At 57.9% G+C, this 23,895-nt stretch overlaps 1 protein-coding gene across 5 annotated transcripts in view; it reads right to left on the bottom strand.

Moving 5' to 3' along the window:
* The window catches only part of CACNA1S (calcium voltage-gated channel subunit alpha1 S), an 83,877-nt gene extending 62,714 nt beyond the window's left edge, over window positions 1-21,163 (bottom strand). For 2 of the 5 annotated variants that reach the window (XM_075910483.1, XM_075910484.1), the window contains exons 1-5: window positions 20,288-20,826; window positions 16,592-16,697; window positions 3,134-3,273; window positions 1,871-2,004; window positions 1,131-1,283 (exon numbers count right to left, since the gene is read on the bottom strand). In XM_075910483.1, coding sequence (XP_075766598.1) covers window positions 1,131-1,283; window positions 1,871-2,004; window positions 3,134-3,273; window positions 16,592-16,697; window positions 20,288-20,448 — 694 coding nt within the window. In that variant the 5' untranslated portion in view covers window positions 20,449-20,826. Of the gene's footprint in view, window positions 1-1,130; window positions 1,284-1,870; window positions 2,005-3,133; window positions 3,274-16,591; window positions 16,698-20,287; window positions 20,830-21,018 lie in introns of those variants that run through there. The other 3 variants (XM_075910485.1, XM_075910480.1, XM_075910482.1) reach the window with 3 other exon arrangements.
* Window positions 21,164-23,895: the final 2,732 nt, after the last annotated feature.

The raw sequence follows: 23,895 nt of genomic DNA, 5'->3' as shown, positions 1-23,895 counted from the left end.
ACTATACCATATAACCTTATAATGCCCCCAGCCATGCCATATACCTCCAGACTATACCATATAACCTTATAATGCCCCCAGCCATGCCATATACCTCCAGGCTACATCTACACTGGCATGAATTTCCGAAAATGCTTTTAACGGAAAAGTTTTCCGTTAAAAGCATTTTCGGAAAAGTGCGTGTAGATTGGCAGGATGCTTTTCCGCAAAAGCACTTTTTGCGGAAAAGCGTCCGTGGCCAATCTAGACGCGGTTTTCCGCAAAAAAGCCCCGATCGCCTTTTTCACGATCGGGGCTTTTTTGTGGAAAACAGTACTCTGCTGTCTACACTGGCCCTTTTGCGCAAAAGTCTTTCGGAAAAAGACTTTTGCCCGAACGGGAGCAGCATAGTTTTTCCGGAAAAGCACTGATGATTTTACAGGAGATCGTCAGTGCTTTTCCGGAAATTCAAGCAGCTAAGTGTAGACAGCTGGCAAGTTTTTCCGCAAAAGCAGATGATTTTGCGGAAAAACTTGCCAGTCTAGACACAGCCCCAGACTATACCATATAACCTTATAATGCCCCCAGCCATGCCATATAGCCCAGTGTTTCTCACCATGGCATTCAACTTAGGGGTACTCGAGAGAAGTCTGGGGTGTACATCAACACAACTGAAATTTGGAGAAAACAGAATTTTTGTTGTAAGTTTTACAGCACTTTCTTATTTTGGTACTTTTTACACCCCAAAATTTCATCTCCTGCCCAGCTGCGATTAAGTTGTATAAACAAACGTGTCGCAATGGTAGAACAAAAGTGTGTGTGTCTGAAAATTGTAGGCACTGGGAGTGCTTAGAATTTTTTTGAAGGGGTACTTAGGGTTGAGAAACACTGCTATAGCCCCCAGCCATGCCATCTAGCCTTATTATGCCCCAGCCATGTCATATAACTCCTAGCCACACCACCTAACGCCCCCTGCCATGCCTTATACATCTCCCCACCACGGCACTAGCCAGGCCCTGCTCCTGTGCCTGCAGCGCCAGTGCGGACAGTCAGGGCTGGGTTTCCCTAGGCCACCGATGGATTTTCTCCACAGCGGCAGCCAGAGCAGCACGGCCCCGATCCTCGTTCCCCATCCGGCCCGCGCTCCCCACCTGTCCCGACGTAGTAGCAGGTCTTGTGCATCTTGCCCTTGAACAGCTCCTGCCCGACTATGGCGTAGATGATGATCATGAAGAGGACCAGCAGGGCGATGTGCAGCAGGGGCACCATGGCCTTGATGATGGAGTTGAGCACCACCTGCAGGCCTGCAGCCGAGAGAAGGGGAACCCGTCAGCCCCCTCCCCGCCGCATCGGCTGCCCAGCAGGGTCCCACTTCGCACAGAACTCCTGCACTGGGCTGGCAGGGACAGGCAGGGAGGGAGACCCCTGGACATGGCTGGCGGGTCACTAACAGCCCAGGAGCATGTGTGAGACGGAAGGAGCCCTGGTGGCTAGCTCCCAGCCAAATGGCTCCGTGCCAGAAAGCCTCATGCTGCCCCAGAGGGATTGGAAGAAGGGGGGGATCCAATCTCTCCCCTTTGGGGATGGTTTCCCAATGGAGACGTTTGGCTCCTGGACACTGGGGTGACACCCACCAGCTCCCTTCACAGATGGGAGCGACCTGACGCCTGCTGTGGCCCAGTGGATTGTGTCTGCAGGCACCAGGCACCAGCCCTCCGCACGGGCCGTAGAACAGGGACTAGCTAGACTCTGCCCCTCGGCTAGAATCCCGCCGAGAGCCAGCCCCACAGAGCAGCGCGAAGGGGCAGCCTGCGCCATGGGCCGGGACCCCCGCAGCCAGCGTGCGCCTCCCGCCAGCCCGCCCGCCGCTGCCCGGGCAGCTCTCACTCACTTGGCACTCCGGACACCAGGCGCAGGGGTCTCAGCACGCGGAAAGCTCGCAGGGCTTTGACGTCAAAGCCGCCCTTCCCCGCCTGCGGCGCCCCCTGCATCACGTTGATCTGCTCCACCATCACGGTGACCAGCCTGCCCAAGGGGCAGGGAAGAGAAAGGGAAGGGGAGATAGGGAGAGCAGACAGGAAAAAGAAATCCAAGCCAGGAAAGTCAATCTCGTCCCTTACAGGCAGGGAAGCTCCCAGCCCAGCCCTAGCCTTCTCTCGGATCCAGCCGACTCCGTCGGGACTTGTCCCCATTTTTCGGGATGGCCAATGACCCAAACAACCAGCAATTCTCACAGCTCCAATTTACACCCAGCCCACGTACAGCACCTAAAGGTGGGCGGGGTGGGGGTGAGCTCAGGGAAGCAGGATCAGTAGGGCCCTACCAAATTCACGGTTCGCTTTGATCAGTTTCACAGCCGCCAGGTCTTAACATTGGTCAGTTTCATGATTTCAGACCTTAGATCTGAAATGTCACGGGGCTGTAACCACGGGGCCCTGATCCGCAAGGGGGTGCTGGGGGGTGTCACCGCTGTTGTAGGGGCTGCACGGTTGCCATGCTCACGTCTGTGCTGCCCGCCTGCGGCGTTTCCCACCCCTGGAGCAGGTTGTGTGGGCTACAGCCCAAAGATCGGGTGGCCGGAGTCCCAGCAGGAGCTACGAAGGTTGAGCCTGGGCACCCGAAACCCCAGCTGGAGCCTGGGGACTTCCCAGCCCGGGCAGGAGCCGCTAGGAGGGGGAAGCAGCCCCGAGCCCGGATGCCCAGAGCCTGGTAGGGTGGCCATCAAGGTACCTCAAGAACAGAGGTCAGGTGTATTTAGTGCTTCAGGGGCCCAGGGCAGGTGATGTGGGGGAGTCAGGAGTCAGGGCTGGGGGTGGAGGGGCCCAAGGCAGAGGGTGGAGGTGGGCTGGAGCTCCCTCCCTGCCCCTCCCCAGCCCAGCTGATATGTGGGAGATCCCATGTCACGGGGCAGGGCTCATTTCACGGCCTGTGGCGTGTTTTTCACAGCGTAAGAGTGGCAGGGCCCTATGTGCCAGGCAGGGGGCACCCCGTGGAAAAAGACACAAGAGCCGCATACGTGAGCCTGGTCCCCCTGGCGTCCCGAGAAACTCTCACACGGCTTCAGGGGCCTTTGGACCAAACTCTCGCTGTCGGGCCTGATCACGCTGCCCCACAACCCGCCCAGGACACTGCCCCCAAAGCAGCCCTCGCTCACCCCAAGGAGACGATGGCGAAGTCCAGCACGTTCCAGCCGTTGCGGAGGTAGGCGTCCGTGTGGAGGAGAAACCCATAGGCAATGATCTTCAGCATGGCTTCGATGGTGAAGATGATCAGGAAGATGTATTCTATCTTCTCCTGCAAGAGACCGAGGGCACAAGGGGATGATGGGCCCGGAGCGAGGTGGGTGACAGGCCAGCAACTCCTAGCGGGGGCGGGGGGCACAACACAGCAGCCCTGGCCCTCCGCAGCCCATCGTTCAGCAGAGCGCAGGTCGCTCATTGCAGAACTGCCAGTGTGTGGGGTTGCACAGCGAGGGGGTGGGATTCTGCACAGGGATGCCCCTCGGGACGCACGGGGCCCTACACAGCCCTATGACCTGCGATGAGGGTTGGTTTACAGATGGGATTTTATAATTTGCAGCAGCACATGCGTGTGGCAGTGCTCCAGCCCCAGCCCCTGGTCCTCGGGGGCTCCAGTGACTCTCCCACTGCCTCTTGTCTCTCACAGGCCCCCGCTCCATGAGCCATTTCCATCACAAGCCAGACACTGGCCTTCTGTGGGCCTAGGCTCCCCTTTTCCCCAGGGGCAGCCCACCAGGTATGGGGCGGGCTGGGGAACCCGGTCCCGCCCACTTACTCCAGGTTCCAGCCCAGGGCCCTAGGTAGCAGCTGCTAGTGGGACTCTTGCCCTTATCTCCCCAGAATAGCAGCCTCTCCCTGGGCCACTTCCCAGCTGCGCCCACAGGGCCTTCTCCCGGCACCTTGGGGAGACCTCGCCCACTTGTAGCCGGATCCGGCGGCTTGGCCCACTAGCCACCTCTTGCCCCCCCTGAGATAGCTGTCCCTTTCTCCACCCTGCCCCCTGCTTGCCCAATGGGTTATAGCTGTCCTGGTCCCTATCTTTAGCCCCTTGCTGCCCCCTGTGGTCATTCTGCAGTATGACTCTCCTTCCTACCACACCCCTCCCTTTCCATTTTATGAGAAACAATGGAATTCCAGGCACACCCCATTGTCCTGGCACAGCCAAACCCTGACTTTGCTTCAAGTTATGATAAGAGGAAGCTGCCCACCACATCTGGTGAGCCTAGCTCTTGTTGTTTAGGAGGTTCTTGAACAAATGGACTCACAGACAGACAGAGGCTCATTTCTAAACTATATAGTAAGATGACTCTCTTGCAGTTGGAACCAAATACGACCTCTTCTGCGTCTGCGCCACTCTTAAGCTCCTGCAGAACGTCTGCATTTGCAGCATACACTAAGCCACTTGTGCGCTGAAGATTGACTTGTTGGGAATATTGTCTCCCAGCTCTCACACACACACACACACACACACACACACCAGAAGGGCAGAGAAAGTCCGAAGGGCAGACCACAGGAGAGAGTGATTGTCTAGAATCGGTGTCACGAGTCTTGCTCTCGTGGGCTTGGCAATAGAGCCACTGGGGGGGACTCTCTAGTTCACGCATGCCCTTTGGCACGAGGGACCCAAGCAGGCCAGATGAATACTCTTTGAGCGACCCCCCCACTGTTGGCCCCACTCGGATTAGTGGCTTGCTGATTTGCAGGGAAGTTGCACCCACAGCCTCCCATTAACACTGTCGCTGGGCAGCATTCCTTCCTCAGCCAGCTCCCAGGCTACCTCACGCCTGCTGCTCCTAACACACACAGCCTGCCTCCCTCCTGAACCCGGCCCCATCTGAGCCGCCCCACCCTCCCCAGGGGCTTGTCCCTCTTTCTGAAGTGCCATTGAATCTGAGCTCCGGCTCCAGGGGCCGAGCGAGACCCATCAAATACTGAGAAGGGCTGGGCCGGCTGGAGTGAGGACAAAGGCCTCAGCCTCCGTAAGCACCACAGAGGGCATCCTGCTAGTCCTCTGCCCAGTGACTAGTCACAGCCATTATTTCAGCCAGCTTGACGTAAGACCCGTTGGCGTCCAAAGCTGAACTCATCGGATTGGCGACTGGAGGGTGATGGAAGCAATTAGGGGCCTGGGGCATATGACCTCTGAGGAGAGACTGAGGGACTTGGGTGTGTTTAGTCTGCAGAAGAGAAGAGTGAGGGGGGATTTGATAGCAGCCTTCAACTTCCTGAAGGGAGGTTCCAAAGAGGATGGAGAGAGGCTGCTCTCAGTGACTGCCCCCCGGCCGCCCCCCAGCTGGCACTGTCCATCACGCGCATCACTGCCGGGCCCCTTCAGGCACTGGCCACAGCCACAAGCAGGCCGGCTCCCCCCTCGGGTCAGTGCCGGGGTCTGCTGGAATCCCGACCCTGCCGGAGGCTTCCCTTTCCAGGGCCAGACGCTAGCCGATGCCCGTCTCAAGCAAGCGGGCTGCACGCCAGATAGACCCGCAGAGAAAGTCCTGGGCACTCATTAGGCTGGGGCATCAGAAATGCCAGAACTGAGGGGGACTCACCCTAGCAGCGAATGAGACCCGTGATAAAAACCCTCCCCCTCTAGGTAGGGTTGCCAGGTGTCGGGTATTCACCCGGACAGGCCAGTATTTTCGCCTCCTGTCTGGTAAAAAAAATTCAGAGAATACCGGACACCTGAGATGCTCCGTATTCTCTGATTTTTTTCCCCGGCCAGAAGGCAAAAATGCCAGGCACCTGGCAACCCTACAAACACTCAGCACTCAGCCTACCCACCCCCCTGAACCCTCCCCAAACCCCCAACACCCCCAGCCCCCCAACCCCAGCCCCCAAGTTCCCCAAAGCTGCCGGCACAAAATGGCTGCCGGCCAAAGGACCTAGGGGAAGCAAAGCTTCCCCTGGGTGTTAGTGCTCAACTGTCCTCCTGTTCCTATCCCTGCACTCACTCTTATGGGACATGCGGTTTTATTTTATTTTATTTTGGCTTAATAAGTCCTTGGAGTCCTTTTTTTTTTTGCTCAACAACTTTGGTCTCTCTCCCTCCCCCCCCCCGCTTTTTTTTCCCTTCAACAGAATTTTTCCTGGTGTTTTTTTTGGTGGGGGGCAGGTGTTTGGTATTTTTGTTTCAACCATCTGGCAACCCTACCTCTAGGCGCTGTGCAAGGAAGCAGGCCAAAGCCCGTGTAGGCCTCGTCAGCCCGCAAAGCTGCCAGGTGTCACTGCAGAGCTCTCAGCTCCAGCTCATGATGTGACCCAAGAGCCTCTTTCAGCTGAGTAACAAGGAGATCCAGGGGTCCCAGGTGCCTTCTCATCCCCCCAAGAATGGCACGAGAGCCCAAGTCACCCTGTCAGTGTTATCACTGCAAAATGCACGTACTGGAGTCCTGCAAGGAGCTCTGTGCATCTACTGAGAACAGGCATCCTTCCGGACGAGAACCCTCGCCTGTCCTCTCTACGGCCGGGTGTAAGCTCACTCAGTGGCTGTCCATTTACACAAAGTCAAATGTTACGGAAGAGAAGGGAAGTCAACAGGAAAGCAGCACGCAGGGAGACCAAGCCTCCGGGGCTGGCCGTCTGGGAGCAAGGCCAGTGAACGCAGGGGTCTGGCAGAAATGCAAAGCCAACACCACATCAGGAACTAAGCAGACAGCACGTTTGCCTTCGTTATCGCGGGCTCACAACCGGCCGCGGCTGAAAACACTGCAGACGACTTTGGGGAAAATAAGCTGTCTGTGGGCAGGAGGTTAACGGGCTAGTTCAGTTCCTCGAAAGCACGTGACGATTTTATGTTATACGTGGCCATTTATTTCCACTGCCCCTACTCGCTGGCACTTGACTCCCTGCTCCTCAACGTATTCTGGGTGACACCTTACATCCACCGAGGTGCGGTGATGCTAAGCCGAGTGCTGACCCCGAGCTGGCTCACACAAGCGAGTGTGGCTATGCCTTTGGGAGCAGCGGGCCTCGTGGCTCTGGGAGTGCCAAGGACAGCTCATCCCAGCGGGACTCTGAGTCTGGGGTGCACCTGGGGTTAACCAGCAAGGCACAGCCCGGCTGGCATAGGCCCGATGAGAGCTCGGGGGTCCAACAGGCTGGTGGTGTCGGGGAGGACTGGGAGGTGGTATCAGCAGGACTCCCTGACTCCAGAGGCAGTGGGTAACAAGGGAACTCAGTCCTGGACACCCTGAGACTTACGGCAGCGCACGTCTCTCAGGGCTACCTGGTGTAATGGTTAGGGCAGAGAGTTGGAGCCTGGGGCTCCAGGGAGCGTTGCGGGGTTAGCTCCAGAGGCCAGGACAGCTGGGTGCTGAGTCAGAACTCCAGGGGTCGACTCACATCTCTGCCACTGACTCGCTATATAGCGCTGAGCAAGTCACCTGGCCCTGTGCCTCAAAGGTTTCGGTTCCCAATAATTTCAGTGGCCCGTGTGAGCTTAAATACCCTTGGGTACGTCTGCCCTGCAGAAAACCACCACCAGCCTGGGACAAGTGAAGGGGGCTGGTGCTACAGGCTCCGAGACCCTGCTCCCCACTAGGTTTCCCATCCCAAGTGTAATCCCATGAGCCCAAGTGAACCAGGTCCTGAGACTTGCTGCTGCAGGTCTGTTTTTGTGGTGTAGACGTACCCTTTGAGGACCTGGGCTTTTCCCTTTGTGCTCCAGCGTACTCACTAGCAATGGATTCTTTCTTCGGTGCGTGCTCTGGGGTCTGTGTGCCGGGCTGCAGCTAGCAGACGGCTTGGTGCGCTTGGGATGGTGACTGGGTCTGGGAAGGCTTAGAGGTTTCTTGGTTGTAGGGTTCCAGTGCTGAAGCTGATCCTGGTGTCCAGGGAGCTGATGTAGGAGTGTTCTAGAGAGTCGGACAGGGGGATGGTGCTTGCTGAAGTGGTGATGGAAATCTAAACATCTGGGCTGCAAACATCAAACTACCCTCACCGAACAAGGACACCCCGCCAGGGACATAAGTCGCATCAAGGAATGAGCTCCCCAAACCTGCTTCTTTCATGGCGTGCATCCGACAAACTGAGCTGCAGCTCATGAGAGCTTATGCCCTAATACATTTAAGAAACAACCAATGGTCCTGCAGCACCTTAGAGACTTACAAAACATAGATGGTGTCATGAGCTTTTGTGGGCATAACCCACTTCTTCAGATGAACGGAGTAAGAGGCCCAGGGTTCAAATAAATAGCAGAGAAAGAGCGGGGATGGGGAGGGAAGGAGAAGGGGGGAAAGTAGGAAAAGAAAGAAAACAAATCTTGTTAGTGTCAGTGCTAACGGAGGCTAACGGAGCGGTAGGTAACATCTGATGTCATTCGGGTGTGGGATGTAACGGCCCATCCTGGGCAGGTCTCTGTTCACACAAGGTTTCCACACACCCTTAGCTGTTCCCTACCGCCCCACACTGGAACCGAGACTGGACCTCAAACAGTTACACCCCATGTGCAGTGGGGACCAGCGCCTGATGGGAACCCTTCCTGAATTCCTTCTTCTGGCTTCAGACAAGCCCCGTCCTCGCCGAGTCCTTTGGAAGCGAGTGCCCCACAGAGACACCCACACGACGAGGCATGGGCCAGTCAGAACAACAGATGCCAACCTCGCAGACACAGCTCTGCTGGCGCGATGAACAGCGCCCCACACGACACACCTGTCGAGACCCATGGGCCCAACCACAACAAGGCACAGCTCTCCCAGGATGCCGAGGGTCCCTGCCATACCTGTGAATGAACTCAGGCTGGAAAACGAGAAAAGACAAACCCACCCCCTCACTTGCGGACGAACCCTTTTCACCACGGGTACGTCTAGACTACACGGCTCCGTCGACAGAGCCATGTCGATGAGGCAGGACGACAAAGGGAAATGAAGCTGTGATTTAAATAATCGCTGCTTCGTTTAAATCGAAATAGCCACCGCGCTGGGCCGATCAGCTGTTTGTCAGCACAGCACGGCAGTCTGGACGGGGATCTGCCGACCCCAGAACCCTTCATCGGCAGATCCTGTAAGCCTCGTTTCATGTGACCACCCCGACTCTCACTCCTCATCCTCCAAGGAAACGGGCCAGATGCTTTCAAAAGGGAGCCTGAGAGCGGACACTCCCAATGCCGCTGGGCACCACAAATCACAGGCTTCATAAAGACCCTGAATGTTCAGCTTCTTGCTGCAATCGGAGAGCCACTGACTCGCCAGTGTGTCCCTCGACCAGAGGTGTTAACAGGACACTGCTGGATGTGCCCCAGCCTCACAGACGGACAATCTGGACAACCTGTACCAGGTGTTCTCAAAACTTAATTACCCCCCTGGGGAAGTGAGGAAACAGACAGAGCCAGACGAGTACCCAGAAATCGATTACTTCAAGACAAGGAAAATAACAGAACATCGCTGGTCATCGCCTACAGCCCCCAGCTCAAACCCCTCCGGCGTATCATTGACAATCTACAGCCTCTCCTGGGAACCCTCCCTCCCTCTCACAGGCCTCGGGAGACAGGCCAGTCCTCACCTACAGACACCCTCCATCCTGAAGCAAATATCCACCAGCCCCCACACATCACCCCCCAGACACACGCACCCAGGGACCCCCCTGCAACAAACCCGGTGCCGACTCTGTCCACACATCTACACTAGCAACACCCTCACCGGACCTAAAAACATCAGCCGCCGCACCAGCACCCTCTGTTTTCTATATCTCGGTTCTGTTATTTCCACTCCAGCTCATCTGAGGAAGTGGGTCTGGCCCACGAAAGCTCACGTTACTGTATTTGTGTTAGTCTCGAAGGTGCCACAGAACCACGCGGAGCCTTAAAATAGGTGAGAGACCAGGTGGGTGAACATGCACTAACTACTCATGCTAAGCAGTGCGTTCCCGCTTGCTCTGGGCTGTGGCAGGCCGAGTGCCCTCCCCAGACCTGAAGCAGAGCTCTGGGCAGCTCGGCCGCTCGTCTCTTTCACCAGCAGACGTTGGCCCAACGAAAGAGGTCACCTCACCCACCTGGTCTGGCCGGTATTGTTAAGCTGAGCGGAGTTTGCTTCTGCTTTTTACAAGTCTTGTGGGTCTGTACCCCAGCCCCCACGCACCAGGAAACCAGGCAGCAGTCTGATAAAGCGACCCCACGGAGCCCCGGGCTCACGTTTGTATCACCACTGATCCAGATTCGGGCCTCTGGAAACAGGGCACCCATCCTGCTGCCCGTGTAGTACTCTGTCCTCTGCCACGGTATGCGTGCCGACAACACACAGGGGACAGCCGGCAGGGAGGTGACACTGCAGGCGTCATGGCCTCCAGGGGAGGCTATATATAGGGACTTGCTCATACAGGGGCTGTGACCCAGTTAAATCGGGCAGCCAGGAGGCTGAGTGCTGTGGCCATCTTTCCTAGTGCCTAGCTGTCCTGCAGGATCCAGACACGCCTGGCTAGGACAGACCCTCGCTCCTCTGACAGCCGTGAGCCCGACGTGCCAAGTCCACATGGTGACCAGACCCCTCCTGCCAGGCCAACACGCCCCCCGGGGGTCATCCCAGCCTGCCAGCATGGACCAGGCACCCCAGTGCCCCTCTACCAGGGACACCCATTGAGATATTGGGGAGGGGTGTCAATTCCAGTCTCCGCTTGTCCCCCCTCCTCCTGCGGGGACCCCGGGTCTCTCTCAGCTGGTTGTCTCCCTTACCTGCACTATGTGAGAGCAGCTGCTGCCAGGAGTCAAGCACTGGGTGGAGTCCCTGCCTGGGAACACCTGCCTGGTGCCAGGGCATGGCACCGTTTGCTGGTACAGGAGGTGGCAGCCAGCCTGCAGGGCCTGGTGTTGCAGTCCCCCCGGTGGCCCGCAGGCACCAGCAGGGCAGAGGGGATCTCTTCATGCCCAGCCCAGAGCCTCACCCACTAGACCACACTGCCTCGTGGGCCCCGAGCACTATAGAGGCAGGTGCTTTGGAGAAGAGCATCCGTGGGCACCATGGGCCTGTGCTCCTGACTCAGCCCCCTGCCCATCAGGAGTGAGGCCAAGGGGGCTATGCCAGTGCAAACGGGAAGCAGGAGGAGAGCCGGGCCCTGTCTCCTGTTCCTGAAGCCACAGGAGCCAGGGCTGGGGTCTCATGGGGTCCCTCATGCAGGCCCCGGAGACCTCCAGGAAAAAGCAGGGGCTTTACAGAATCAGGATGGAGAGAGGGGCCCTCAGCCCAGCCTTTGGGGCCACAGCGGAGGGATGGCGGAGATGGGCCACTGGGTTTCCACTCAGACTGCTGCTGCAGAGACCACCCTGACCTCCAGCGCCCCTCCCCACCTGCCTCTGAGTCGCTCCCGAGATGCGAGAGGGTGACTCCTGCCTCCGGACCATCCTGGCAGCCTCCCTCTTGCTGGCTGGCCCCTTTGGGCGTGTCTAAACTACATGGCTCCATCGATGGCGCCATGTAGATTAGGCTGATTGGCAAAGGGAAATGAAGCCGCAATTTAAATAATCGCGGCTTCATTTACATTTACATGGCTGCCGCGCTGAGCCGACAAACAGCTGATCAGCTGTTTGTCGGCTCAGCGCGCTAGTCTGGACGCTCCCGCGCCGACCTGAAAGCCCTTTATCGACATCCCCGTTATGCCTCGTGGGATGAGGTTTACCGGGGAGGTCGATAAAGGGCTTTCATGTCGGTGCTGGAGCGTCCAGACTAGCGCACTGAGCTGACAAACTGAGCTGAGCTGTTTGTCGGCTCAGCGCGGCAGCCATGTAAATGTAAATGAAGCCGCGATTATTTAAATCACCGCTTCATTTCCCTTTGCTGAACAAACTACGTCGACGGAGCCATGTAGTTTAGACGTACCCTTAGTGCCTCCCCCCAAGCCACATCCCTCATGCCCCTCCGCACAGCTCCCCTTGGCCGGGGGCCTATGAGAAACCCAAGGAGCTAGGCTGAAATCGCTGCCGGCCAGGCCGGTCTCACTGGCCCCCTGCACTCCCGTCGCCTGCGTCCATCTCTTATCTTGTGCCCAGGGCACAGGCCGCCTTTGTCCCGTGGCGGCATAGCACTGAGCACAGTGAGTTCCCAGGCGCACCAACAGGTATGAATAGCAGCAACTCCGGCGACGGGCTAGCAGGGACCCAGCCTGGGATCGGACCCCGGCTCTCAGCCCCTCTCCAAGGGCTCGCACCTGCTGGCTCTTAATACGTTTAGAAAGCAGAAGCACAGCGGGGACGACCCGGGGCAAGCTGGGACAGCTGGTGCTACCCCCTCCCTCCCCGGAGATGGTGCAGGGGGGAACCGGCTTTTAAGCCAGCTCCCCCTAGTACCGGCTCCTGCTCTCTGGAAGCTCCCCCGCCGGCCCTTAACACATTTAAAAGGCAGAGCCACAGAGGGGGTAGCGCCCGGGGCTGGGAGCTCCCCTGCTTATCAACTAATAGACGGAAATTCCATTGACAGGTCAATTTGTCGATGAAACTAAATTTAACATCCCTAGTAGGAACGAGACATGAGCCCGTGTATCAGGCCTGGCAGGAGGCAGGCCCTGCGCACAGAATTCCCCCAGGGCTGACACACACGTTCCTAAGAAGTGCGAGGCACTGAGCACTCTCACAAACCCAGCCTGACATCCGGCGCTACTAGATCCGCCCAGTACACAAGCATTTTCCAAGGATTAACAGGTACACCCTGACCCCACCTAGGAGATATGGTCAGGATGACAGCACGGAATAGAACTGCTTTCATCAAACTACGGGGCTGTGTCTAGACTGGCCAATTTTTCCGGAAAATCAGCCGCTTTTCCGGAAAAACTTGCCAGCTGTCTACACTGGCCGCTTGAATTTCTGCAAAAGCACTGACTTGCTACTGTAAGAAATCAGTGCTTCTTGCAGAAAAACTATGCTGCTCCCGTTCGGGCAAAAATCCTTTTGCGCAAAAGTTTTGCGCAAAAGGGCCAGTGTAGACAGCTCAGATTTGTTTTGCGCAAAAAAGCCCCGATGGCGAAAATGGCGATCGGGGCTTTTTTGCGCAAAAGCGCGTCTAGATTGGCACGGACGCTTTTTCGCAAAAAGTGCTTTTCCGGAAAAGCATCCGTGCCAATCTAGATACTCTTTTCCAAAAATGCTTTTAATGGAAAACTTTTCTGTTAAAAGCATTTCCAGAAAATCATGCCAGTCCAGACGTAGCCCGGATGTTAGAGGCGGGTAATTCAGTAATTGTGTAGTCGATAAATATTTTATCGACTGCATGATTAGTCGATAAGGGAAGGTGCTTAGTCCCAACACATCTCAGGGCCAGGAGCTACCCCCACTGCAGCTCTGCAATTTAAATGTAATAAGCAGCCAGGCAGGCCGGGAGCTTGGCTCCTACTACACTTAAACTGCAGAGGCGCAGCAGGGATAGGCCCCAGACCTGGTGTGAGCCAGGACTGAGCTGTTCTTGTTCAGTCCCAGCTTGCCCCGGGTCCAGCAGCCCCTGTCTGTGGGCCCCCACGGACGGGTTTTTAAGGTGGCTTCCCCCAGAACTGCCTCCAGCTCCCCCATCTTGCTGCATCTGTATCAGAGGCAGCAAGATAGGGGAAGCGAGTAGTTGAGTAGTGACTCGACTGCCCAATAAGCCTAGGTTTATCGGGTAGTCGACTATCGCTTACATCCCTAAATCAAGCCAACATGCACCAGGCGAGGGCAGAGGCAGTAACTCTGTTACATGGGCGGCATGAACTTGTTTGTATCAGAGGGAGAGTTTGCAACCTAGGGAAGAACAGAAAATCGAGCCAGTCCGTTGTTACGGGCCTTCGTGTATTAGTGGTCCAGGAGAGTCTGCAGGATGCTACACTGTGTTTCATCAATGAGAAGCTGGCTAGATGCCTTCATGGATCTTAAGTATCAGAGGGGTAGCCATGTTAGTCTGAATCTGCAAAAGCGACGAAGAGTCCTGTGGCACCTTCAGTTAGTCTATAAGGTGCCACAGGACTCTTCGTCGCTTTCATGGATCTTGTGGTCATTGGGCAGTTCAGTGGATGTTTGCCGTGCCGGCACACAAATCATAGAATCATAGAACTGGAAGAGACCATAGAAGACCATCAAGACCAGCCCCCTGCTCTAGGCAGGACCAATCCCAATTAAATCAACCCAGCCAGGGCTTTGTCAAGCCGAGACTTAAACACCTCTAGGGATGGAGACTCCACTACTCCCCTAGGTAACCCATTCCAGTGCTTCACCACCCTCCTAGTGAAATAGTTTTTCCTAATATCCAACCTGGACCTCTCCCACCACAACTTGAGCCCATTGCTCCTTGTTCTGCATCTGTCACTACTGAGAACAGCCTCTCTCCATCCTCTTTGGAACCTCCCTTCAGGAAGTTGAAGGCTGCTCTCAAATCCCCCTCACTCTTCGTTTCTGCAGACTGAACAGACCCAACTCTCTCAGCCTCTCCTCATAGGTCATATGCTCCAGCCCCTCATCATTTTGGTTGCCCTCTGCTGGACCCTCTCCAATGCGTCCACATCCTTTTTGTAGTGGGGGGCCCAGAACTGGACACAATACTCCAGATGTGGCCTCACCAGAGCCGAATAAAGGGGAATGATGACATCTCTGGATCTGCTGGCAATGCCCCTCCTCATGCACCCTAATATGCCATTAGCCTTCTTGGCTACAAGGACTCACTGTTGACTCATTCTAGCTTCTCATCCACTGTAACCCCCAGGTCCTTTTCTGCAGAACTTGGGAACACACAGGCAGCCAAACATGTCTAAACATCTAGCTACGCAGGATCTGAATGAGGAACTTGCCCTCACTATGACATTCTAAGTGCACCAGGCGGCACCCACTTACTTTCAGCTCTGGGTGCGTCAGGGGGACAGCCATGCCGTTCTCACGCAGCCTAAGGCTCGTTACAAGAGGATGTTTTAGAGGCATTTCTGGCCCCACCAGGAGACGGAAGAAATAGAATCGTCAGGTGAAATTCTGCTCTCTGGAGATTTCCAGCCCAGTCTCATAGATCCGAGCACATCAGGTGAGGCTCAAATACATCTGAGAATTTTTGGGTGTTCATTTGAATCAGACTGAGACTTTCAGAAGTTCCTACCACACTGATTGCACTGGGGACTCAGGGACCTGATGTGGTTGCTGCCTCTCCCAATGACTGCTGGCTGAGCTTGGGTATGACACATTGTGCCTCAGTTTCCCCTTCCACACTTTGTCTGTCTTATCTATTCATGCAAGCTTGTGGGGCAGGGCCTGTCTCTCATAGCACAGTGGGGCCTTGAATTCAGCTTTGGCCTTTCAGTGCTATCGTACTGGATAATAAAACCCAGCTCCTTTCTAATCGCCTCTCTTTCTGATGCAGACTATCCCCCCCCCCCCAACACACACGCTCCCCCGGCTGAGGTCAGCAATGCTAGTGTCGCTGTGAGAAGGGCAGGTGAGGGCTCTGTCTACACAACAGACTTTACAGCCACACAGCTGCACCACTGTCGGGTCTCCTGTGTAGCCACCTGCCAGCAACGGGGGGGAGCTCTCCTAGCTGCATTCTTAAGCCCCCCCACTAAGCGGTGTGTTTTCCTCCTTGTAACGGGGTCGGCACCCACACATGTGAGCGCTCCCGTTTGGCCAAGGGTGGGGCCCTGCACCGCTTCAGTGTTTAAAAGCCTTGCGGCTACTCAGCCCTCCAGCCGAGTCTCACACTGTGTAATCACAACCCCCCCAGGGTACACAGAACAGGGGCCCATCCCGGTGCCCTCGGCTGCCATCTCCGAGTCCGTCTCTCTGTCTCCCCTCAGTCTCTTTCCTCACCCGAAGGAGTGGCACCTTCAGGGTTTCGCCTCCTGAAGGCAACTTCTTCAGCCACCTTCACGATCTGCTCAGCTTGAGCTCTGCCCCCACACTGACTGCAGCTGAGCTCTCCAGCTCCTTTTGTAGGCCTCCCTGGCCTCTGATTGGCCGGGTCCTCCAGAGCCTCTCTAGCCTCCTGGAGGACTTATCTATGGCTCCTTCTGGCTGCAAGGCCTTGTCAACCCTGTTACACTTGCCCTACACTCGAATGACAAAAGTGCTAGTGGAGACATAGCCTAAGTGTGCAGCCCAACCTCCCGGTGGTGTCCACCACACACAGAAATGGTAAATGCCGGCTGAAAGTCACTGGCTTTTGTTCCACCATGACACGGCTGGGCTGTCGCTGCTCTGACAGCGAAAGTCGCCCTGGCCAGCCCCAGACAGAGGGAACCAGATGACAGTGCAGCCTCTTCTGGCTTTGGCTACCCCCACAAACACCCCTCCCTCCCCCCCGCCAACCTCTATCTAAGGGTCTGACTCAGTTGGCCAAGGCAGCTCCATCTTTTGCAGCACTGCTACCAGCACAGGAGCACGCGAGCTAACAGCGATGCTTCAAACAGCCTGCTGGTTGCAGGACCTCAGCTCTGGGCTGCTAAGTGAGGCAGCCAGCCAGCCCCGGCACCAGTGAGAGAAGCTGCCTTTTTTCCCTTGGGCTTTTCTCTCCTCTTTTATGCATGTTTGGGTCTCGCTTTGCCCAAGAACGGACTCACACACCACCATTAGCTCCCCCCAAGGAGCGTTAATTCCGTTCACACGGCGGGGGGAGCGCGAGGGCGCCGGGCGGGTTTGCACAACACAAAGACGAGGCTGCTCTCACCAGGCTGGAGTTGGTCGCGTTGGTATCGTCCTCCGGCATGGGCAGGTAGACGGCCAGGGCCACGCAGTTGGCGAAGATGGTCAGCAGGATGATGATCTCGAAGGGCCTGCGGGAGGCATTAAGGAAAAGCACGGAGCCGAGGGACAGGCCCTGCTGACGCAGAAGGTTTACGCAGGGCAAATGGACTAGCAGGGACCTGCCGCTCAGGAGTGAGGGGCGCTGGCTGAGCTTGGGGGGAGGGCCCAGGGTTGCAGTAACGGGGTGCTGGTTCCATCACACGTACCTACGTAACCCTCACACCTCGTGCCGGTCACTGTCCCATGTAGCTGCACTCAGACCCCTCACCGCCGGAGCTAAGAGCAAGGGAGCTCTACAGCCCAGGCTGAGCCAGCTGGCCTTATAGCTCAAGCTGTACAGCAGGGTGTGACGGCGCGTTGGGGGTCCCCCGTCTCCTGCACCCCGAAATGGCACAAACAGACCGCACCAGCCGGTGGAATAGAGGAAGTTTATTGCCTCTCCAGGATACAGCACAGCACAGATGGAATCTGGTCACAGAGCTGGGCTAGGATGCCTCAGGCCCCCTTGAGATGGGGGGAGACCGGGCCCCTAAACTCCAGCCCCTTTCCCTAGGCTGTCTCCTCCATGATTCCAGACAGCAACTAACTAACTCTCTTCCAGCCCTGCCCCCCAGCCAGGGCAGCATCCACCTTCCTTTGTCCCTCTCCATGAGGGGTGTCTGGCCATACCGGTTGAGAGGTCCCTTTGCATAGTGACTCATCCTGTTTTGCTGGGTCGTGGTACCCACGGCCGCCAGTGGGGGTTACCCCAGAGCCAGCAGCATAGAAACCAGCCAGGTACCCCCACTACGTCACCCAGGGCTACTCAACTCTGGCAGCCCCGGGGGCCACAACGCTACTCACAGCCCATGCCCAGGGCCACAACTTAAGGGTGGGTGCATCTACATGCAAATATATGCAAACAGCTTCTTTCAGACTGAGGGGCACGAATACAAGATTACGGCAAGACGACACGACACGCAGGCCCCGTTTGTCAGTTCTGCGGATCCTACCGAAATGCAATCGTTACCCGATTTCCACCCGCATGCCAGCACTTTTAATGAGCAGTGACAGTCCGGGAATTTAACGACTAACACGCATCTCAACAGACCATTCTATTGATTCCTTGTTTGTTTTGGCTCCCGCCCACGGGCTGTAAGTGGCGCCCCACGTAAACCCAAACTGCACTGCAGGCTGCAAACAAATAGGCCATGAGCCGTGTGTTGAGTAACCCTGCTGTAGTGGCTCCTACCCTAAGCTCCAGAGGTCCCAGGTTCAAAGTCTCCTGTTGGTGGTTACACCAATGCTCCTATTTAGACCCTCTTACAGATCTGGGGTGCGGGATGGGCAGTGCCCTGGCATCTGCATGCACCCGGGCCAGCCCCGCTTCTCACTGGCCAGTTCCCCCCCGCCAGCCCTGCTCCCTCTGATCCCTGCCTGGCCAGCCCTGCTTCCCACTGGCCAGTTCCCCCCTGCTCCCTCTGATCCCTGCCTGGCCAGCCCTGCTTCCCACTGGCCAGTTCCCCCCTGCTCCCTCTGATCCCTGCCTGGCCAGCCCTGCTTCCCACTGGCTGGTTCCCCTGCCCCCCCGATCGCTCCCAGCCAGCCCTGCTCCCCAGTCCCGGGGCAGCTCCTAGGGGTTTCAAAAAAATACCAGACACACGTGATCTCAGAACGGGATGGGGGGGGACCGGCCAGGAGGGGAGGGGAGCTGTCTGGGAGGGGGTCAGAGGGAGCGGGGCTGGCTGGGGGGGAACTGGCCAGCAGGAAGTGCACGCAGATGCCGGGGCGCTGCCCGTCCCGTGCACGGTCCCAGCGGGACGCACAGGCAAGTCCAGCCCCAGGGATAAGGGAAGAGCTAGGCATGGGCACTGGTACGCTAGGCAAGGGGAGGCGTTGCCTTCCCGAACTGCCAGCCTGGCCCCGCCCCCCAAACACCTGCTGCAGGCGGAGCATTGCTGCCCCCAAGCGCCCGCCATCCCCAGGTTCTGGGGCTGGGAGGCTTGGGCCTAGCACCACCCCACCTCCCCGTGATGGGGGCGTGGCCTAGGCAGAAGGGGCGGGGCTGGGGGCGGGGCTGGGGACTTGCCTCCCTACCTTCGCCCCCCGCCCAGGGAGCTAGGCCTGGATTTCAGTGCCCTGTGAATGGTGACAAGGGGCAGAAATTGACACGTCCCTCGAGAGTTTTGTAGCAAACGATTTTCAGGGGCAGGGAAGCAGCCTCGGCTCCTCTCTGGGCCCGGGGCTAAGCCGAGCGCCTCTGACCCCCGCCGGCTTGGCCCGTGAGCGAGCCTGGCAGCGTCCCCATGAGGCGCCAAGGGAGAACAGCTGGGTCCCGGGGCCCAGGTTCTGTGCCCCCTGGGCAGCCTCCCTGGCGATGGGGTGGGGAGGTCCAACGAGAAAGAGCCAGGAGAGGGGAAGGAGACAGAGACAGAGCGTAGAAAGGAGGGGAGGGCGAGGGCGGGGAAAGGAAAGAATCACAGGTTCCTAGACGGGCCCATTGCGAACTCTCTGTTATCACCCTGAACTCGGTCCTCTGCAGCAGGCCTTTCGGCCAAGCCGGGCTCAGCGCCAGGGCCCTGGCTGGAGAGAGGGAGGGGCCGGGGGAAGGCAGAGAGATGGGGGTGGGGACAGAGATGGGGAGGGGAAAAGGAGGGCGAAGGAAAGCACGAGGAGAGGGGCAGAGGCAGCCATCCGTCTGTGATGTCAGACAGCAGCTGTGGGCAGCCGGCGAGGCGCTGACGCACTCCCGGAGCTATTCCAAGCAGCTCTGTCTCTCCGTCCCCTGGCTTTACTCCCCCTGCCCCACCGCCCCTCCCGGGGCCTCCTCCGCCTTATTCTCTTTCCTGCTCCCTCTGCAAAGTGCGTCCTCTCCCCACCACACCCCGACCCCTGGCCCGGCTTCTCCAGTCGCGCGGCACCTGCCCGCCATCGGCGCACGACGCGCCCCGGGCACGCTGCCCCAAGTCCCTGCGCCTCCGCCTGGCCCGCTCGCATTCCTCCCCAAGATGGCCTCTGCCAGCCCTGGATTGTATGTCTTCCCTCATGAAGCGAAAGCGGCGTCCCCTGCCAAGATCTGCCCCCTCCCGCCAGGCTGCACTCGCGAGAGGGGGACTCTGGGGATTATTTCCATTGGCCCCATCTTTGCTTGCTGCCAAAGACTAAACAAAAGCCACTGGGTCCCTGAGCCAAACCTCCCAAACATCCCCCCTTCTGCTGCACCATCTCTGCCCTCGGCCCAAGAAAACAGGCCAGATCCGGACCTCCCTGACGCCAGCTGTACGTCCCTGAGTGCAGCGGGAATCACAGGATCGGGGCCCTCGCTCCTTTTCATGGATATTTCACCTTTCCTCAGCCTCCCCTGGCCTTTCGGATCCCCCGCGAGACGGGCCGTACCGACAGGCCCCTCTCCGGCCGCCAGGGACAGGAACACCAGCTCTGCGTAAACCACATTCCAAACAGCCCCGAACGCTCCCTCCAGCGCCCTGGCCACGTACTTTCCTCTGGCCGGCCGCTGGGTCGAGGCATTCCCTGATCACACACTGGCCAGTGCCCCTCGGCCTTTGTCGGGGTGCTGGTCTCCCGTATTTCTAGCCCCCCCAGTCCCGGTCCCTCCTCCCTGCCTAGACAGAAAGGATACTTCCATTCCACGATGCTGATGCACGCTTTCCGCAAGGGGTTCTGAAGGGTTAAGCAGAACAGAGCCCTGGCTGGCCGGGGGGCTGCCGGTGGCACCGGTTTCTTGGACTTCTCTTTCTGTTGCTTTTTCTTCTGATCATCCTGGGCAGAAGCAGACTCCATGATCTTCCTTCCCTAGCTGCCTCTGCCAGCTGCTGTCCCCCCGGCCCCTCCTCCACTTCTCCCCCAGCTGAGACCCCCGGCCCCCGACCAAAACCCCTTCTGGTTCTCTTCTGCTGCCGAGCCAGTCTCCTTGCTGCGGAGGGGGAGGCAGGGGGCTGAAAATCGAGCTCACACATACACAAATGCACCAGGCAGGAGTTTAAAATTAGACACCGTCTCCGCGCCCGGTGCTGTCAGAGTTCCTGAGACAGCAAAAGAACCCTGCAGCTGTTGCTTCGTCCCCAGCTTATCCCAAGCCGGTCATGGCTTCCCAAGCCATCGCTCCAGGCTGGGAGTGGGGCAAAGGACTCGCGCCGAGAGGGAAATACGCAGAGAAAAACTCTCTTCGCCCCAGCTCAGTTCTCTCCCTAACCCTCTTCCCCACCTCCCCCCGGCTTCTGGAGCAGCCCGAGGAACCAGCAGGCTGTTTAAACAATACAAGCTGCCTGCGTTGTGCAAGCGGGCGCGGGGCGCGCACAGAGCGAAGCGACAGTCCTCCCTCGGGCGGGGGAAGGCTGCAGATAAACCCACCCAGACTAGCGCTGGGCATTCGCCGCTCCCAGCTGGTGTCTGCTTCCCGGGAATTCCTCCTGCCACCGCGCTTGGTGGGACACGGCCCCCGTAAGGCCGTTCTTAGTGCTCGGGATCGGGTAGCGCTGGGCACCGCACATACGTGGGAGGCCGACCCTGTCCCAGCCGGCAGAATCTGAGCGACACGGATGGGAGGGAGCCAGTGTCTGGTCCCTGCTTGGCAGAAGAGGAACAGAGGCCAGCTCCTCAGAGGGATTTAGGCACATAGTGACCACTGGGAGTTGGGCACCTAACAGCCGTTGTGCAGCTAGGCCATGGAACGCAGCTCTCCCGAGCCCCACGCCTGGCAGGAGCCCTGAGAGCCTGCTTCTGCCCAGCTCAGAACTCTTGCCCCTGGATGGGACTGTAATGAGCAGGCCCTGCACGGACGGCCCTGCACGAGGAGTGGGGAGCAGTGTCCTGAGCCCCATCCAGAGCTTGGAACAAACAGCCCAGCTCTGCTGCTGCCCACGCTCGGCTGCAAGCAGCGGCCCTCGTGCTGTTTCTGGAGCGGGGGTACTTGGTGCACCCTTACTCCTGCCCACCCCCCTCACTGCCCCCTACCGCTGGGGCTGGCAGCCAGGACCCTGCAAATGGGGCTTGTGGCGAGGCGCCAGCAGCGGAGCCTCCAAGTCCAGCAGCCAAGTGGGACAATGGCCAGCAACTGAGCCACCAGGCATAGGGCTGATGGCCGAGTGGGACCCGCTGCCCAGCAGGACGTGGGGCCAGCAGCAGAGCCCCACGCTGCAGCAGGCCTAGCATCCATGATCCCTGGGGGCCAATGGCAGGGACCCTAAGAGCTCGGGGTGCTGGCTGAGGTGCAAAGCCTGGGGCTGCAGCACCCTATTTTCTGCACCGGGGGCTGTGAGAGCCCATCAGTCAGTCAGAAGGGCAGTGAAGCTCTGAGACGGCTTCCAAGGGAGCGTGTTCTCCTACAGGTTTTTGTATGTTGCCATTCCTAATATCAGATTTGTGTCCGTTTATTCTTTTACGTAGGGACTGTCCAGTTTGGCCGATGTATATAGCGGAGGGGCTTTGCTGGCACATGATGGCGAATATTACATTGGTAGATGTGCAGGTGAATGAACCCGTGATGGTGTGGCTGATGTGGTTAGGTCCTGTGATGGTGTCGTTGGTGTAGATATGAGGGCAGAGTTGGCACCGAGGTTTGTTGCAGGGCTTGGTTCCTGAGTTCGAGTTATTATGGTGCGGTGTGTAGTTGCTGGTGAGAATTTGCTTCAGGTTGGCGGGTTGTCTGTGGGCGAGGACTGGCTTGCCTCCCACGGCCTGTGAGAGTGAGGGATCATTGTCCAGAATGGGTTGTAGATCACTGATGAGGCGGTGGAGAGGTTTTAGCTGAGGACTGTAGGTGATGGCCAGTGGTGTTCTGTTGGTTTCTTTCTTGGGCTTGTCTTGTAGTAGGAGACTTCTGGGTACACGTCTGGAACACTTCAATCTCCCTGGACACACAATTGCAGATCTAAAGGTAGCTTTTAGCCGCCTAGGTAGAGAACAGGAACCCGCTCACCCGACTCCCCGTGTACCTGCCCTCCCCAAACTCCTGCAGCCTGCTGCCTTCAGTCTGCCACAAGTACTGGAGAATACTGAGCACAGGCAGCCTTCTACCTGCAGATTTCAGAGCACTTGAGAAAAGTGGGTAAGGCAGATTATCCCCATTATATAGGTGGGAAAACTGAGACAGGGAGCAGCAGCCTTCTCAGAGTCATATAGCACAGCCACAGCAGAGCTGACCAAACAATCGTACCTTGCACTTCACAGCCATGCTCTGAGAGCGCGCGACAGAGACAGTAGGCTCTTTACAAGTGGAGAAACTGCAGCCCCACACGACAAGGCCCCACATCACCCAGCAGGCCAGGGACAGAAGCCGGGTGCCCTGAAGGTGCTAACCACTCAGCCACACTGCCACTTTCAGAGCATCCCTGGTACGGCTCATGCCGCCTCAGGCTCACGTCACCCACTCTGAAGCGCATCCCAGTCGGAGGCCCAGCAGCCCCACTGCAGCACAGTCCTGGCGAATCCCAGCTAGGTGCCGGCAAGCGAGCTGGGGGAGGGGAGACGCTGCAGCTGTTCCTGCCCGTTGCTGCCTGTCTGGGAGAATCAGCTCAGCTGTAAAGGGGTAAAATTAGCAACATTAGTTCCACCCCCCTCCCCCCAGATCATTTCCTGCATTTTAGGGTCACATTTTCCTTCTGGCCCCTACACGCTGGGGTCCCTGGGTATCATGGGCTGAGTCCCCACCTCTGACTGCAGCCCCGCGTGGGCCCCGAGCTTGCCTTCCCTCCTTCTCCTGCTAATCAGGGTCCCCGTGTCACTTGGGATTAAATGGATGGGCCGAGTTACTGCTGCAGCCCCCCAGGGAGGGCTCAGAGCAACGCCCCCCCAGCCACTGCTGAGAGCGCCAGGGAGGGTCTCTGGGGACATCTTCTGGCAGGCGGAGGTGTGGCAGCAGCATGGAATTGGTACCTGGCTTTCCTCCGCCCCTACACGGCTCCCTGAGGCGGACTGAGCTTTGAGAGACGGGTCCGGCAGGGTGGGGATGGTCTGTTCCCTGCCCTGGGCAGTGCTGGAGCGGGGTCCATGGTCTCCTTGGCCCGGAAGGGCTAACACAGAGGGCTGCCGTTGGGGGGTGGCTCTTGGGGGTCCTAAGGCCACAAAATCTCAAGTCAAGATGGCAAATTCAGAGGCCCCAGCTCTGCCCCTGGCAGGGAAATGCCTGCCCCAGGAGACACAAGATCGTCCTGAGCGGTACCAGGGGATCCTCATGGAGCTGGAGCTGCAGGTGCCTGGTGGTGGCCCGAGAGTTTGCAGGCTTTAAGT

The sequence above is a fragment of the Pelodiscus sinensis genome, chromosome 27 (assembly GCF_049634645.1).
Source record: "Pelodiscus sinensis isolate JC-2024 chromosome 27, ASM4963464v1, whole genome shotgun sequence".
Classification (NCBI taxonomy): Eukaryota; Metazoa; Chordata; order Testudines; family Trionychidae; genus Pelodiscus; species Pelodiscus sinensis.
This window is presented reverse-complemented; position numbering and strand designations above follow the sequence as displayed.